A 16,381-nucleotide genomic window follows, 5' to 3' on the forward strand; every position below is an offset into this window, starting at 1 on the left:
ACCCAAACGATTATAGAAATACACCCAAAAGATTACAGAAAATACACCCAAAGGATTTAAGAAATACACCCAAAATCATGCATAATTCAGAACTCTTTCTCTTTTTCCTCCTCATCTTCTGCTACTACTTCTTCTTCAAAAACGATTTCAGAGCTTGATGTCAAAAAACAATAGAAATCGAGAATAACGAAAAAAGAAAACAGAGAGAAAAGTACGTAAATGAAGAAGGAGAAAGAGAAGGCAAGAAACAAAAGAAAAGAAGAAGAAGAAGAGGAAGAGGAAGAAGAACGTGCAGCAAGAAGAAGAAGAAGGTGCAATGAAAACGTGCCGTAACAGTATGTGGAGGAACTAACGTCAACGACGAAGAACAAACCAGTGAAAAAGGAGGAGAAAAGAACGATCGAAAAAGAAGGAAAAGAAGAAGGGATGTAGCGCGTGTAAGGGATGTAGCACTTGCAGCGAATTTTGAGGGTTAGAGTTTAATTGACTTGTAATACTTACAAGCCCTAATCGCTTGTACGCAAAGTTTTTCTCAAAAATAAAATAATAGCTCTTCCAAAGTCATTAATCATTTTACTTGTACTAATAATAGTAGTGACACTTGCCTTTTTATGTATAAGTAGATTGGTAAAATAAATTTTACTTTTAAGAATAATATATGTACTTGCATTATCTACAAGATAAATGTTTTTTTTTTACCTTCATCATTTTCTTCACAACAAAGAATAAACATGTAAAAATACAATTCAATATATGATTTATCTTTAAAATTAATTTTTTTATGAAATTCATAACTCAATTATTTTGTTATTGCATATGTAATGTGCTAAATCATATTCTTACTTGCATAGCTATTTTATTTATTGTACACATATTATAATAGTACAAATTTATTTATTAATTATTTGAAACTTACATAGAAAAAAATTAAAACCTAAATACATTTAAATATAAATAAATAAAAATATACGTACATTAATATATCAAAAATCAAACAAAAAACGTGAAAAGAGAATATTTAACATTTTTATTATTAGTCTGATGATCAATATTTTTTTTAGCATTTCTAAAAAAATTAGGCACATCATGATGAGTTACAATAGGAGTAACTTTTGAGATAAAATTAATTTTTTTTTATCTTTTTGTCGTTTTTTTTTAAAATGTTTGGTAAAGTTTAACAAAATGTTTTGGCTAACCATAAGTATGCGACCAATGATTTTTACCACCACAATAATGATATTTGCTTTTTATATTTTTATTGTGTCCATTTTTTTCTTTATTATCTTATTTTTTGTAGGATCTTTTATTATTGAAGAATATTTTTTCTTTTTTTTGTCATATTTATTACCAAAATAATTACCTTTATCATTTTTTGAATTACAATATTTCACATTCACCTCAGAGAGCAGAGCTAGAAGGGCGAGATTCATGATTTTTCGTGAGCAATTCATTATTATATTCTGTCACAAGAAGACATGCAATTAATTCAGAATATTTTGTAAATTTCTTCTTTCGATATTATTACTGCAGAAGCATATTCGAGTCATGAAAGGTATAAAATATTTTCTCTAACATATATTTGTTAGTAATATTTTTTCACACAATTTTAATTGTAAGGTTATTTTGAACATTGTGGAATTATATTCAACGATAGATTTAAAATTCTGTAATCACAAATATAACCATTTATATTGGGCAATTAGAAGAATCACTGTGATAATATCTTTTTTTTAGGCTCTTTCATAGTTTTAGTAAGATATTCAATTTTTCAATCCTTTATTAATGTCAGAATATATTAAGATCAATTAGCATTTATTATCATTATTTAGTATATCTGAATATTTATTATATAATATTACGTCTTTATTATTTTGATTCTTTTAGTACCTATAAATATCCTTTTATATTATATCATTCCATACAACTTGAATACACACAAACCTTTTCTCTACTGCTCTCTCTTACCCTTTCTAACCGTCAAGATAATAACGAACGAAAATCATTGCAATAGTACGATTCTTTAGCTTTGTATTATTGTTTACCTTAATGACATTACCCGTTAAATCAAGGTAAATTTTAGCATCTGCAATCTATGATGAATATTTTTTTCAGAATATAAAATGATATAACTTTCAAACAAAAGAGATTTAACATGATTAAATTTTTTTACCTTACAAGCCTTCGTATTGATAACTTGTTGTAAAAATATGATAAAAGTAGATAAATAAGAGTAGAGATTTATATATGAAAATATAAAAGAATTATACCTTAATGATATTTTACAATATAACACTTAATAATTTGTGATGAAAATAAATTTTCTATTACACAAATATAATACAAGAGCTAGGATAATGTAAATTTGATATGTGTTAAAAAAATTTCTTTAAAACCTATTTATAGATAAATATTTTGAATTAAATAATATATAATAAAATATTATTTATCTAACCTACTTACTAATTAGTAAAAATACATAAAAACTCATTTCTTATTAATTGATAATATTTCATCATCCACTATGTATAAAAATGTCCAATATTCTATTATATATGATAAGGCTCCATCTTCCATAATATGACAACCACAATAATGGCCATTTTGTAACAAACCCAACATTTTTAAACAGAAATGGATTAGATCTCTCACCCAAGAGATACACATTGTGATCCCTAATTGTGGAGGTCAAAGAATGGAGCGCACCGATGGAATTATAAATGCGAATGCGATGTTTTTGAATTGGATTAGTTTATATTTTTCTATGTACATATTATAGGTAATAGAAGCAGGAATGAATCTATGAATAGAACAAATTGCTACCAGTTACCACTTACCATATAATGAGTTTGACAGGAAGAATTGAGGAAAAGAAAGAAGGCATGGATCCGAAGATGAGAGGGGTAAGCTAATAAGTAGGTACGGATTGGTACCGAAAGGTCCACTAAGGTTCTCACATCACATGGGAGGTGCAGAAATAAATGGGAGATTCTAGTTACAGAAAGCGATGTGTGATGGGCATGGATGGGTTGTACGGTGTATGCATGTGGGGAAAAAAAGAATAACGAACGGGGTCAGTCCGCACTCCACAGTAGTCATAGTGGCCACTCACTCGTGCGCTCATCGCTCTGTGTCTGCCGTTTCCCTTGTTCCCTTCTTTTCTCAGCTCTGACCAAACCTCCTTTTTCACCTTATACTCTCTGTTTCCTTCCTCCCCTCCATTATCTTTTCTTTCCCAAATTCCCCAACCATTTTAATTTCCTCCATCCACCAACAATATATAATATTATTTTATTATATATACTTTCTAAAGATCATGTAAGTGGAATTCGACAGGATGCAATTCTTGTTCAAAAAGGAAAATGCAGATTAGTCACAGTAGCATGCAGCGATGTCATGTATGTATGCCTTTACTAATTTCTCTCTTAGTTAACATGTTTATTTGAGGGTTTGACTTTGACCCGTTAATATAACCATGAACCATGTGTCGCCTCTAATTATCTTGACCATAGAGAGGACCACGCATACAGCATAGTCTATGCTCTCTCTTATTTTTGTCCCTCAAGGACATGTCAAAGCATCTATCACCCTCACAATGCAATAAGTACTACTTTAACATGTTCAACATTTTTATCCTTATATTCTATTCGTGATACAATGGACTTAATTTATAATGATACCCTTCTGGCCTATCAAAATAGTTTGAGCCTAACTTTGATTATTTGGCTACATTCTATGATTCTATTCAATTTCAAATTTTGGTCTTTTGTTGGGAAATTGAATCAAATCATTTGTTTCCATTCTTTTAGTTCCATTTCATATTCTCCATTTATATTTTGAGTTGTATACCATACGTTTTGTTTAGAAATAATCTTTTCCTTTCAAAGCTAAATCACAAAAAGAAAAGTTTTATACGTCTAATTATTCATTTATGCATTACTATCGCTCGAGTTTTTTCCTATTCATTCTTTTATCTTCTGTTTTATTGTTAATGGACAAAATTTTAGTTAAATTAAAAGAATAATACTCAATCTCTTTCAGCATTTTATGAAAAAATAATTTATCAGTGTACCACCAATAAGATTTCCATAGGGATTATATATATTTTTTTCACGTACTAGCCAATCTTAAATAAATTGCACACACTTTCATCGACATCATTGTTTGAGTTTTCTTGCTAGGTTTTCTATCTCTTTAGTTTTTGTAGTTACTTGATCTTTCAATCTTTGAGCAGAAATATAAATTTTTCGTTTTTATACACTAATAACAATATGAAGAATGGAATTTGTACTTAAAGAATTCTGACACTCAAATTAGAGATGTCACTCAAGAAATATTAGGGTTTGGGCTTAATAACAAGGTAAACCTGAATCATTGATTGTGGTCTAGAAAGGTTAAAATAGACTTTGAAAATGATAAAAGGATGGTAAACAACTTACTTCTCCAAGTTGCAGCATCCACATCACTAGCTTGTTTTGGCGAAGACATTTCTATGCTGCTATTTATGTATTTTTCCCTTATCTCGGAATTTATGTCGAAAACGACATAATCATCTGTTAATTATTCACTCTTGCTATAGGTTATATTGTATGTCCAGGTCCCATATTCAGCAGAAAAAGGAGAGAGAGAGAGAAAGATGAAAGAAATAGTAATTAATAATAACTTGTAAATTCACTCTGTCTCCCTATCGGAAAAATTACAAAACAAAATCAGATATTACAGCGTCACCATCAAGCAGCATCATTCATTAAGGCTGATTTCATTTCGTGAAAAGATGATCAACACGGCGATGGAGTTACGGTGGCCACGCCAGTCAACGAAACTTTCCGGCCATCGTCATCAACGCCGGAATCATTCCCCTCCACGTCATCTGCCAACGTCAGCAGCTGGGCCCGCTGGGCTTCGTATTCCCATTCAGTGGTCCCAATCACATACAGCATCAGTCCCGCGCAACAGACCTGAGCCGACAGCAGGCCCAGCCAAAGCCCGCAAAACCCAACATCCAGCCAGAACCCAAGCCCAACCGCCACAGGCATCCCCACCAAATAAAATGCGCTCAAGTTGACGTTGGCTGCCATGCTGGGCCGCGCCGTCCCCCTCACCACCCCGCATCCCACCGTCTGCGGGCAGTTCCCAATCTCGCACAGCCCGAGAATTGGCAGCGCCGCCGACGTCAGCCGCAGGATATCCTTGTCCGTGGTAAACATCCTCCCCCACATGTGCCTCATCGCAGTGGCAAAAACCATGGCCGAGAAGCCCATCATGGCAGAGAGGAAAACGGAAACCACGGCAGAGAGCTTAGCCCTGAAGGGTCGGTTGGCGCCGAGCTCGTTTCCCACCCGAGTAGAGACCGCGAACCCTAAGGAGGAAGGGAACACGTAGATGAAGGAAGTGGTTTGGATGAGCACACCCATGGAAGCGACGGTTGCGGTGGGGTCCATGAGGAGCCCGCAGAGGACGATCATTATCTCGTACCACCACCACTCGAGGCAAACGGAGAGGCAGCTAGGAGCGGCGAGGCGGAGGAGGGGCTTCCAGCCGGCGAGGCAGTCCCGGGTGGGCGGGGACCACGTGGGGCGGTGGAGGCCGGAGAGCCAGACACGTCCGACGAGGGAGAGGAGGATGGAGAGGTTGGAGGCGGCGGAGGCAGCAGCGACACCCGCGACGCCGAAGCGGAGGCGCGTGACGAGGATATAGTTGAAGGGGAGGTGGAGGAGGGTGCCAGCGAGGGAGGCTTGGGTGAGAGGGTGGGTGATGCCCTGCGCGCGAAGGTAAATGCGGATTGGGTGGAGGAATGAGTTTGTTACGAGGTCAGGGAGGGAGAAGAGGAGGTAGGTGCGTGCCAGGGTGGCGATGTCAGGGTGCTGGTGGAGGGAGCGGAGGATGGCGGAGATATTGAGCCAGAGGAAGGAGATTGGTAGGGAGGAGAGGAGGAGGAAGATGATGCAGCGGTGGAGTGTGAGGGAGAGTAGCTTTGGGCGGTTGGCCCCGAAGGCCTGGGAACAGAGTGGCTCCATGCCGAGGGCGAGGCCAGAGAGGACGGAGTAGCCGGTGATGTTGGCGAGAGCGATGGCGAGGGAGCCTGCTGCGAGCTGGAGGTCTCCGAGGTGGCCGAGGAAGAGCATGGAGACGATTGAGCGGGAGTAGAAAATGAGGGCTGTGAGTGCGATGGGGAAGGCCAGGAGAAGGAGGGATTTGAGTTCTTCCATGATTTCTGAGAAGCATGATGATGAGGTGTTTTCTTTGTCCTCAATGAAGCTGTAGTGGTAATCGTGCTCTGTTTTAGTACTCTCCATTCTGTGCTGCACCTAGCTATGAAGATCCAATGCAACTTGTGTTAATGTGGCATGGTACGGTGTATTCTGCAGAGATACTCTCGTAAAGAGCACTCTGTTTTTTGTATTTTCAATTGCAAATCAGAGCCACAGTGGGTGTGACTCTCAGTGGCAATGCAACCCAAGCAGAGACCTGCCCATGTATAAATAGACCACAATTTCTTAGTTGCCCCTCACAACAACATCTTCTGTGTCTCTCTTCTGGGTCCACCACCACTATTTCTCTTTATTGTGTTTCTTTCCTCATGCTAATACTATTCCCCATTCCCTCCCCATCTACATTAATATCTTCTCCGCCATCCTTCACAATACAAAATTACCTCCTCTCTATTATCAGATGTTTAAATAGTATTCTTTTTTTATTTATAAAATTTACATCTTCTATTTTATAAGATTAACATAAATACATTTTAATTTTTTTTTGGTCGATATAAATACATTTTAATTTATTTAACCTAAATATTTTTCAATAATAATTATATTAATGATAATTATTTACTTGATTTAAAAATAATAATAATAATAATATAAAACATATATGTATTATTGTTGTAATACAATTTATTTATTTTAAATATTTTTATCATTAATCATCAAATATATAAAAATTTAAATTAAATATAAAATATGTTAACATGTTATAAAATATTTATTTAACATTTTTTATATATTTCGTTATTAATAATAATTATATTATTATTATTTAAATCAACCAAATAATTATTACAAATCTTTATATATAACTATAATGATTATTGAAGGATACTTTAGTTAAATAGAATAAAATGTATGTTATTTTAATCTTGTAGGAGAGAAAAGTATACATTTTATAATTAGATGAAAAAAATTGTTATTAAGACATATCATAGAAGAAGGGAGTGTCATCTTCTCAAAGAAATACTCTATAATTTATGTTAAAACATCTTCAAAAGTTTTTACTTTTTAGTTTCTATATGTATTCATATCATATAACCCTTATTGATAGAACATATATATTTATTTGATACCATGCATGTTACATATACAAGATAAATTGTTAATTATGTTACACTACTGTTGATACATATAGCTTTCATTTAATTTTCTCGATTATTAATAGGATATTTTAAGGTATGTTTGATTTTTGGAGACATGAAACACAACGAATCTTACTCTTACGTAAATCGATCAATATAAATACATATGTATTTTATATATATGATAGAAATATTTTTTATTTTATATGTTTATAATACATTATTCTCGTATTAATTTATTGCATTTATTTTCTATGAATTCAACATATATTTCCCAAAAGAAAGCTAATCCGTTTGAAGGGAAAAAAAAATAAAGAAACATTAAAATTATTAAGGGGGGGGGGGGGGGGGGGGAAACAATAAGGACGTGGTCGAGTTGAGGAACTGATGAACTGAAGGTTGACACACATGTCAGCTTACATGCTTGTGCATCAGTGCGTTACTCCTTGTTTCTGACATTTTATTTGTTCTTACCTTTACAATCCTCAAAACTTATGATCACCCTTTTAATAGCTTATCTTCTTTTTTGGGGAAAAAAAAAAAGCAAAATACAAATATTATTATTTGCGTAAAAGTTTGAGTTTAAGAATTGTAAGTAATACGTCACGACGTCAATATAATGATTCTGTAGCAACAATTTCCCAAAATTGAATTGTTATTTGGCTCTTGTGACTTGTGACTTGTGATATATGCATGCCCGGCAATGCTGCTCCTTGCTCCCCCTTCACATATAGGTAACTGCGTTTTCAAAATAACAAAATCTTACTTACTAATTATTTAATTTATTCCTCTTAAGTTTTTAGGTTATAATGTGCGATACAGTTACTTGTATGGAAAATAAAAGCGCCAAATTAAATTACTACTATTTACTGACTTAGGTGCCATTATTATATTCCTCGTTAACGTATCATGCATATAGTACCGGTAACGAGTGAATAATGGTAGAAGTGTCAGTAAATGATCAAATTTATTTTTGAAAAAAATATTTATATTAATTTTTGATATGATATGTTAAGGGAGATTATACTAATTAAAGCGCACACATATCAGTTCTAATTTATTTGCTAACATGATAAGGTATAATTTAGTAAAAAAATTTTGAAGAGATATTTATATTTTTTAAAACTATAAATTTTTTATTTTTTTTGTTTGATAAATAAAAAAATATATATTTGTGTTTGCATCTTTAAAAAAAAGAAGATACTTTTAAAATAATCTAAGATAGAATTAATTTTTTTAAAATTGACTTGTGTTTATTAAATATAACTTCATATATTAATTAATTTTTAAATTTAACTTTTATATTTATGTCTATTATGGTTTTTTTTAATTTTAAAAGCTATTTTATTAAACATAATTGTGGTGTTTGTATTTATTGAAAATTATTTTTAGTTTGATTTTTACTAAACGCTAGGTGTTATAATTTTTAAAAAATTGTCTTTTAAAATATAATTTTTATGAATTATTTTTGAAAAATAAAAATTTTACTAATCCAAACATAAATTTATGTAATTAGATCAAATCAATCTTAAAATGAAAGAAATCTTAAAACATTTAAATTTTTCGATTTAAAATTAATTTTATCTAATTTTATAAATTTATATATTATATTAATAACCAATTAAAATAATCAATTATGTACTATAATATCACTAAGTGTCATATTAATAAATTCTAATATTATGAGCAATAAAATAATAAAAAGATTAATATGACAAACTTAAAATTTTTAAAAATAAATTTAATTGAAAAATATTTCAAACATTAATTTAAAACACAAGTGATCTCTAGGAACAAATTTTATCATATAGCCATCGATCTATCTTGATAAGTCTAGACATAGCATTTGACTTATTGAATGATAAAAAAAAATCATCTTGGAAACATTATTAGCATCTGATGACTTTGCTACGCCGCTTATAATACTAACGAATCCAATCGTACCAAGATTGGTTTTGACTTTCAATAACTTAATTGCTAGTGACACTCGAAAACGTTTTCACGGCCTGCATAGTTACCAGATCGGGTTCAGATGCAACTCTGATATTGTTTTTTAGGCTTCAAAATCTTAATGAGCATGTACAGTCACGCCGTTTCTAAAGAGAAAACAAATTAAACCCATGATAATAAATAGATGATAATTTAGGTGCAGTTGATTTGATGTGAAGTTGATAATTGAGAATAGTTAAATGATTTGATAGATTTAATTAAGGGCAAAACGCGCATATAAACCAATTGGATAAACATTTTACACAATTCAGCAAAAAAAAAATATATAATACATGAATTAACCAAAGCTGCCTATAAGTAATTCGAATCAAACCAACTCGAACTATAAATGAGAGTAATTCGAATCAGGACTGTTCGAATTATAGAGAGGGTAATTTGAAGCTGATCAATTCGAACTATACATACATGAAATCATAGGTAGTTCGAATAGACTTGATTCAAATTATATAGTGAGCAAATCATAGGCAGTTCGAATCTAGCTGATTCGAATTATGAAACTCCAGACGTGTATAAATATGGTGTGAACGTGAATTTCTTTCATTAGAGTGACAAAATGGCCAGTGATGAAGAGAGTTTTGTAGTGTTGGTGCATTATAAAGGGTCCATTAAGAGAAAAACACGATCTGGTGTGAAGTTCACTGATAAAGATCTTCTGAGTATTTTTATGAGGCTTACGATGAGATTCGATGAATTCTTGAATTCTATAATACAGAAACTTGGGCTGCAAGGCGTGAAACGAGTTCAGAAGTTATACTATCGCATTTCAATCTCAGTGTTGTGAGATGACGTGAAGTACGATTGTTTCATCATAGAGAGTGACGAGGATTTGCAGGTCCTCTTTCATTGTCGTCGGCAGTTTCCCGAGGTCAGGACACCTGAGCTATTGGCAAAGTTGGTTTATGTGGTATCTAACTCGGGGGGTTCGAACCGGAATACCCAAACTATAGGCACGGTAGCCAGTTCTAACTCGAGACATGTTGGTGCATCTTCGTCCGTGCCTGTGAATGCACCTCGGGACGAGCCTGTCGCCTCCTCGTCGTTCGTTGTTGATCTCAACTGCAGTGGTGGCAGAGAGGTTGGTATCGTGGATAGGGTGCCGATTTCTTTACAGTGTGGGACACCGGCTGGTATGGGTGATGCATTGATGGATGATGATGACGATGATTATGTGGAGCCAGACCTCATTGCTGATGACAGTGGCGATGCATTGCAGCGAGTAATCCAGCTGGGGCTGGCGGTGGTTCTAGCTCTGGGACACAGTAGTATCCTACACACTTTTCATCTTTGGACTTGGATGCCATGAGACAGGAGGGGGTTCTTGGGGAACCCACTGGATTTGGTGCTAGAGATACCCAAGGTACTGGAGGTCTTGCAGAGTTTCAGGATAAAAAGGAGGCTGTGTTAAGCGTGAAGACATATAGCATCCGATGCGTGGTACGGTACAAAGTGGTGGAGTCCAATTATCACATGTATGTTGGGAAGTGTACCGAATTTGGGAATGGGTGCACATGGTTGATTAGGCTAAGTTTCTGACAGTGCAAGGGTATTTGGGAGGTAAAACGGTATAACAGACCTCATACTTGTCTCGCAATGTCGATCACAGGAGTCTTGATTATCATGTGATATCGGCCTTCATCAAGGTACTGCTGAATGCGACGGAGGCACACTTTGGGTTCAGGCCGACTTATAGGAGGGTTTGGTTGGCCAAGCAGAAGGCCATCGCCCATATTTACGGAGATTGGGATGAGTCATACAATGAGCTGCCGTGATGGGTCTTAGGTGTGGAGCTGACGATGCCTAGTAGTGTTGCAATGTTGATGACGAGTCCTGTTCGAGTGGGGGGAGGGGCAGGTGGACGACTCGCAAGCCTATTTTAACCGACTTTTCTGGACGTTCCCACCGTGTATTGAGGCATCCCGACATTGCAAGCCGTTGGTGAGTATTGATGGGACCCACTTGTATGGTAAATACGGCGGTACGTTGCTCGTTGTGATTGCACAAGATGAGAACTCTAACATACTGCCTGTTGCATTTGCACTCGTGAAGGGTGAGAATGCGGAGTCCTGGTCGTTTTTTCTATCCCATCTCTGCCAGCACGCGACCCCGCAACCGGGTATCCTGGTCATATCAGATAGGCACAATGGTATCAAGACTGCACTTGAGGCTCCTGACGGAGGTTGGCTACCACCTGCTGCATACCGTTCATTCTGTATTCAACATGTGGCCGCAAAATTTTCCCTCACATTTAAGGGTAAGGATGCAAGGAGGCTTCTTGTGAATGCAGTGTATGCCAAGACTGAGATATAATTCGATTACTGATTTGATATTTTGCAGTCTGAAGACCTGCCATGTGTGACTGGGCTAACAGAATTGACTATTCATTGTGGACTCAGCATCGGGATGAGGATAGACGATTCGGACACATGATAAAGAATATCTTCGAGTGTTTTAACTCCATCTGAAGGGGGTCAGGAACCTTTTGGTGTGCTCACTAGTGAAGGCCACTTACAGGAGGTTGGCATAGCTATTTGTTCGCAAGGAAAAAGAAGCAGAGGCCCAGTTGGGAACTAGACATCAATTCAATCAACATCTGGTGAAGAGTATAGAGGCTAATTTGAAGATGTCGAGGTGCTTCACGATGACTGTGTATGACAAAGATAATTCCGAGTTCACCGTCTCAGAGATCACTCCTACCGGGTCATTCTCACTTGGTAGTTACAAAGTGTCACTCAGAGATCAGACATGTGATTGCGGATATTTTCAGACACTTCATTATCCTTGCTCTCACGCCTTAGCATGTTGTGCGTATTCACGGCTCACTTGGCAGCCGTACGTCCACCAGGTGTATCATCTTAACTCGGTGTTCAGTGTGTACCAGATGGAATTCACCCCGCCCATCCTCGAAGGTTTTTGGCCACCATATGATGGACCCACAGTCATACTAGATCCCACCAAGAGGCGTGCGAGTGAGAGGCGTCCTAAGACCACCAGAATTCGGACTAGTATGGACGAGGCTGATCCAAACAGTCCCAAGAGATGTGGTCTGTGCAGACAACCAGGACACACGGTTCGGAGCTGTCCACAGGGAGGTGTCACCACGGGGACCGGAGTCGATGTGTAGTTGTTGATTTAGTTGTTTTAGTTTCGTATTTGCACTTGAGTATGTTAGCTATTTCCTAGTTCAGTTTGCTTTATTTAGTTTATGTACTGTGTTATTCGATGTGTTCTTTTTGCAACTATTGTCTTATGTCATGTTGAAGCCTATTTAGGTTCGCAATGAATCATATTACATGGCCTATTAAAAACATGTATAATATTGTTGTGGGATATACATTATTGTCGCCAACGATAAGCGTGAGGAAACCATAATATTTAGAACACACGTACGGGGTCCTTTTTTATGGGATTTGGTGGGGCAGGGGTTTGGAATAGTGGTTCGAATGAGATTAATTCGAACTCTATTTATAGGCAAAATACTTGTAATTCGAATTGGTGCAATTTGAAATACCATGAGTTGCTAATTTGTTGGTAATTCAAATCAGCATGCTTCAAATTACTATGGGCCAATATACCGGGTGCTAGTCCGAATCACCCCAATTCGAACTAGTATGTGATTGTTTGTGTGTAATTCGAATAAGGGTGATTCGAATTACTATAATGCTTTTATGCATGCCTAGTTCGAATTGCACCAATTCGAATTATTATGTTCATGTCTAATTCGAGATAAGGTGATTCGAATTATTATTCATTGGTCTAGATCGAATTGGTCTAATTCGAACTATATAGACACATCCTCTTGGTTGATTCATATCTTAGTTTTTTTTACCTGAATTGTGTAAAATATTTATTTAATTGACTTATATGCACATTTTGTCCTTTTATTAAATTATCATTTAACAATTTTTAATTATTAACTTCACATAAATTTAACTGTATTTAAATTTTTACCTAATAAAATAAAATAAAAATTTATAAACACTTATTTTTATATAAAATTAATACTAAAACACTATTAAATAATAATTTAATTAAATATATTAAATTATATAATAATTTTTAATTATTAATTTCACATAAAACTAACCATAAAGTTTCACCATAAATTAAAATGCAATAATTAGTCCTTTACTAGTAAGAATTTCCAATTGCGAAATCTGTCAATCAGCATTGCGCTTTTTATATGAATTACTATGCTATTTAATTTTGATTTGATTATCCTCAGTTGTCGGTTCAATAGCAAAGGAACGGCATTGAAAAAAAAAGTCTCATGCCATTGACTAACAAAATTAATCTTTCAAAGAAAATTTAAAATTCTTTATTGTTTTTTTTTAATTAGGGTTTTATCATTATACTTCTTTAAAATAATAAAAAGATCCCGCTAGAGAGACAATAAGGTATCTATACAATATATACAATAAACTATTAAATTACAAAATGAACATTAATTTTGGGTTCATCAAAAATCAAACTCTTAATCTTTTAGATTTAAAATTCTAATACCATACCATGATACAACTTATCCCAAAAACTTCAGCTGATAAAAAAAAATAACACTAATAATTATATCTCTAATACTCTCTAAACTTCCATTATATACATTGTACAAATATTTTATTGCCTCCTTATACATTTTCATAATAAAATCAATTTGAATAGCTAGAAGTTATTGTTTCTTTGGAGTAACTTAACAGCTATTAAATCATCTTTATTTATTATAGCTCAAACAGGACTTAAGATATATAAAGGAGAATTTGTGTAATATATACCAATTTTGTCTCATTGTGCGTATGGTTTATTGATATGAATCTCTTTCGCACGTACGTTAATGTGTATATATTGGGTTTTGTAAAAATTTCATTGTTAAAAAATTATATTTATTTTAGATAAATTTATCATCAAATTATCCATAGTATGCCATTCGCTAATATGAAATTTTCTCCGATTTTAAAGTTTTTTTTAAATAAAAATTATCATCTCAAAAATTAAGAAACTAAGTAAAAGATGTTATACACTTATAAGTTAAAAAAGTTTTTTGAAAATAGAAATTAGATAAATTGTGATTAATGAGAGACTGCGGTTGAAATAGTAATAGAAAAGAGAGAAAGCAGAACAGCTAAAACAGGTCCAATCAATGGAGTATTGGAGTGGGTACTCTCACTCTCATCCCACTTCTCTTCTTCTTTCCAATTCAAACCTTCTCCTGTAGTCTTGGACCATCAACCCGCCTCAACCCTTAAGTGATTATGGTGGAAATATGTAGAGACGCAGAAAGACGCCGAAGAACAACCATTGAGAACTAGCAATAACCGAGAGTCTGGGGTGGGTGGGTAGCTGAGTTAGGGTCCAGGTGATTGGACGAGTTGGGTATTGGTTTCTTTGTGTCTCTTGTGGGCACTGACCCAAAAAAAGAACCCTTATTCTTTTCTATCATATACCTTGCTGCCATCATTATCCATCGCTGGTCAACAGCAAGTAATCCACCTGCTCCGCTTCAACGACAATGCCATTTTCTCCCTTCCAAATTCTCCCAAAATGCTCTTCCTTTTTTCTATGAATGGCCAAGACCCTTATCATAGCGGTGGCCGCGGAGATTTCAGCAATGGCGAAACTGGAGAAAAAGGAAGGCCAAGAAGAGTATTTGACCATTGTAGTGGCACTGGATGCGAGTAATGCTGTCATTAACTGATGATTTCGATGTTCAACCTAAGTTTCTATCAGTATTAATGTTCCTTGTTCTATTTGCAGAAATTGATTTAACGTGAGGATACTGGACGAGAAAACAGGGAACACAATCTAACAAAATTGTTCAGTAAGCACTCTTCTTACAATCCATTATATTGCCTTTCCAAATTAAATCTTAATTATGCTTGTCATGGATTCAAATTCGATCTGATTGGATCTTTATTTAGGGTGCATGATGAAGTCGTAAATGAAGCTAAAAGAATTTGGATGAAGAGAAGCTTATTGGTAAAGATATCGCTATTGTAAACAAAGAGAGTCTTGCTGATGAAGCTAACAAAAAAGAAGCTAAGGGATAAGATAATTTGCTAATTTACTGAATTTTCTAGATTGATGATAATATGTTTATGCATTATCTAAATTTTTTGAATGAACTTCCTGATTTCCTACTCAATTCTTTAATTATTTTTTATTATTTTGGTTTGTTAATATTTTGTTGCTTATTATGAATTTAGTATTAAAAAAATTAAATTCTGTGATTTTTTCAAATGTAATTTTTGATATTATTGTAGTTATATTAATCATGAGATGTCTAGCTCCTAATTGTTTTAACATTATTAATGGGAAAAGTTGAATCGCTGGACAATGAGTTCATGAGGCTAACAAAGTGTTGTACTATAGAACTTTTTAGTATTCTACAAATATAAACCCATACATGTCAATTTTAAGATAAGGATTTTTTACTTAAATTAAATAATATATAAATTACAAAAATATATAAAATGTGAGGTATTTACAAAAATGCATACTACATTTCGAATGTTGAGGAGTAAGTTAAAAATTAAATATATCTTAGCATCTGAGATCCCGTGCTGTGATCGGGCGACGCTGAGACATATCCTGGATGCACTTGGGATATGTGTTATTAAAGAGATCGGCTTCTGAGCACTCGAGATACGTGGCAACTTAGAAGGTGGTTTTAGAACCAAAAATATGTACGATTCTCCAAATGGAATTTTAGCATCCGAGATATAATCAATGATGTAATTTGGATCTCATAAGTGCAAGCAGACGAGAGGGACAACAATCCTCCATGTATGAATCTTCGCATCACTCATAAGTCAGTCAGGTGTAATTTGATGTAGTTAGAGATTCTCGTATGGTGTACATCAAAACTGTTCAGATAGTGTTAAAGTACCATAATTAAGAATGACATATGAATGCATGAAATAATATAGAAACAAAAAAAGGTCATACCTGATCAAATGTGAGGCCATTGATGCGATGATGTAAGGTCTAGATCTTGCCATCATGATGATCTCTACTTTGTTGCCCTAGTCCTGC

At 34.6% G+C, this 16,381-nt stretch overlaps 2 protein-coding genes and 1 long non-coding RNA gene across 3 annotated transcripts; 2 read left to right on the top strand and 1 right to left on the bottom strand.

The window, feature by feature from the left end:
* Positions 1-4,634: 4,634 nt before the first annotated feature.
* LOC112790179 (protein DETOXIFICATION 51) lies at positions 4,635-6,581 on the bottom strand. Its single transcript, XM_025832445.3, has one exon. It carries the CDS (start codon positions 6,291-6,293, stop codon positions 4,776-4,778), a length of 1,518 nt encoding a protein of 505 aa, XP_025688230.1. The 5' UTR covers positions 6,294-6,581; the 3' UTR covers positions 4,635-4,775.
* A 5,415-nt stretch (positions 6,582-11,996) lies between these two features.
* LOC112775968 (uncharacterized) lies at positions 11,997-12,479 on the top strand. Its single transcript, XM_025819903.1, has one exon. The coding sequence runs from the start codon at positions 11,997-11,999 to the stop codon at positions 12,477-12,479; it is 483 nt and encodes a 160-aa protein (XP_025675688.1).
* A 1,926-nt stretch (positions 12,480-14,405) lies between these two features.
* On the top strand, positions 14,406-15,469 carry LOC140182587 (uncharacterized). The gene is made up of 3 exons (XR_011878487.1): positions 14,406-15,024; positions 15,104-15,167; positions 15,268-15,469. It is a non-coding gene; the product is annotated as an uncharacterized lncRNA (long non-coding RNA).
* Positions 15,470-16,381: the final 912 nt, after the last annotated feature.

Source organism: Arachis hypogaea, chromosome 3 (assembly GCF_003086295.3).
Source record: "Arachis hypogaea cultivar Tifrunner chromosome 3, arahy.Tifrunner.gnm2.J5K5, whole genome shotgun sequence".
NCBI classification, from domain to species: Eukaryota; Viridiplantae; Streptophyta; class Magnoliopsida; order Fabales; family Fabaceae; genus Arachis; species Arachis hypogaea.

Coding starts and splice junctions, on each gene's coding strand:
- LOC112775968 (XM_025819903.1), top strand. CDS start 11,997: ATGACTGTGTATGACAAAGATAATTCCGAGTTCACCGTCTCAGAGATC.
- LOC112790179 (XM_025832445.3), bottom strand. CDS start 6,293: ATGGAGAGTACTAAAACAGAGCACGATTACCACTACAGCTTCATTGAG.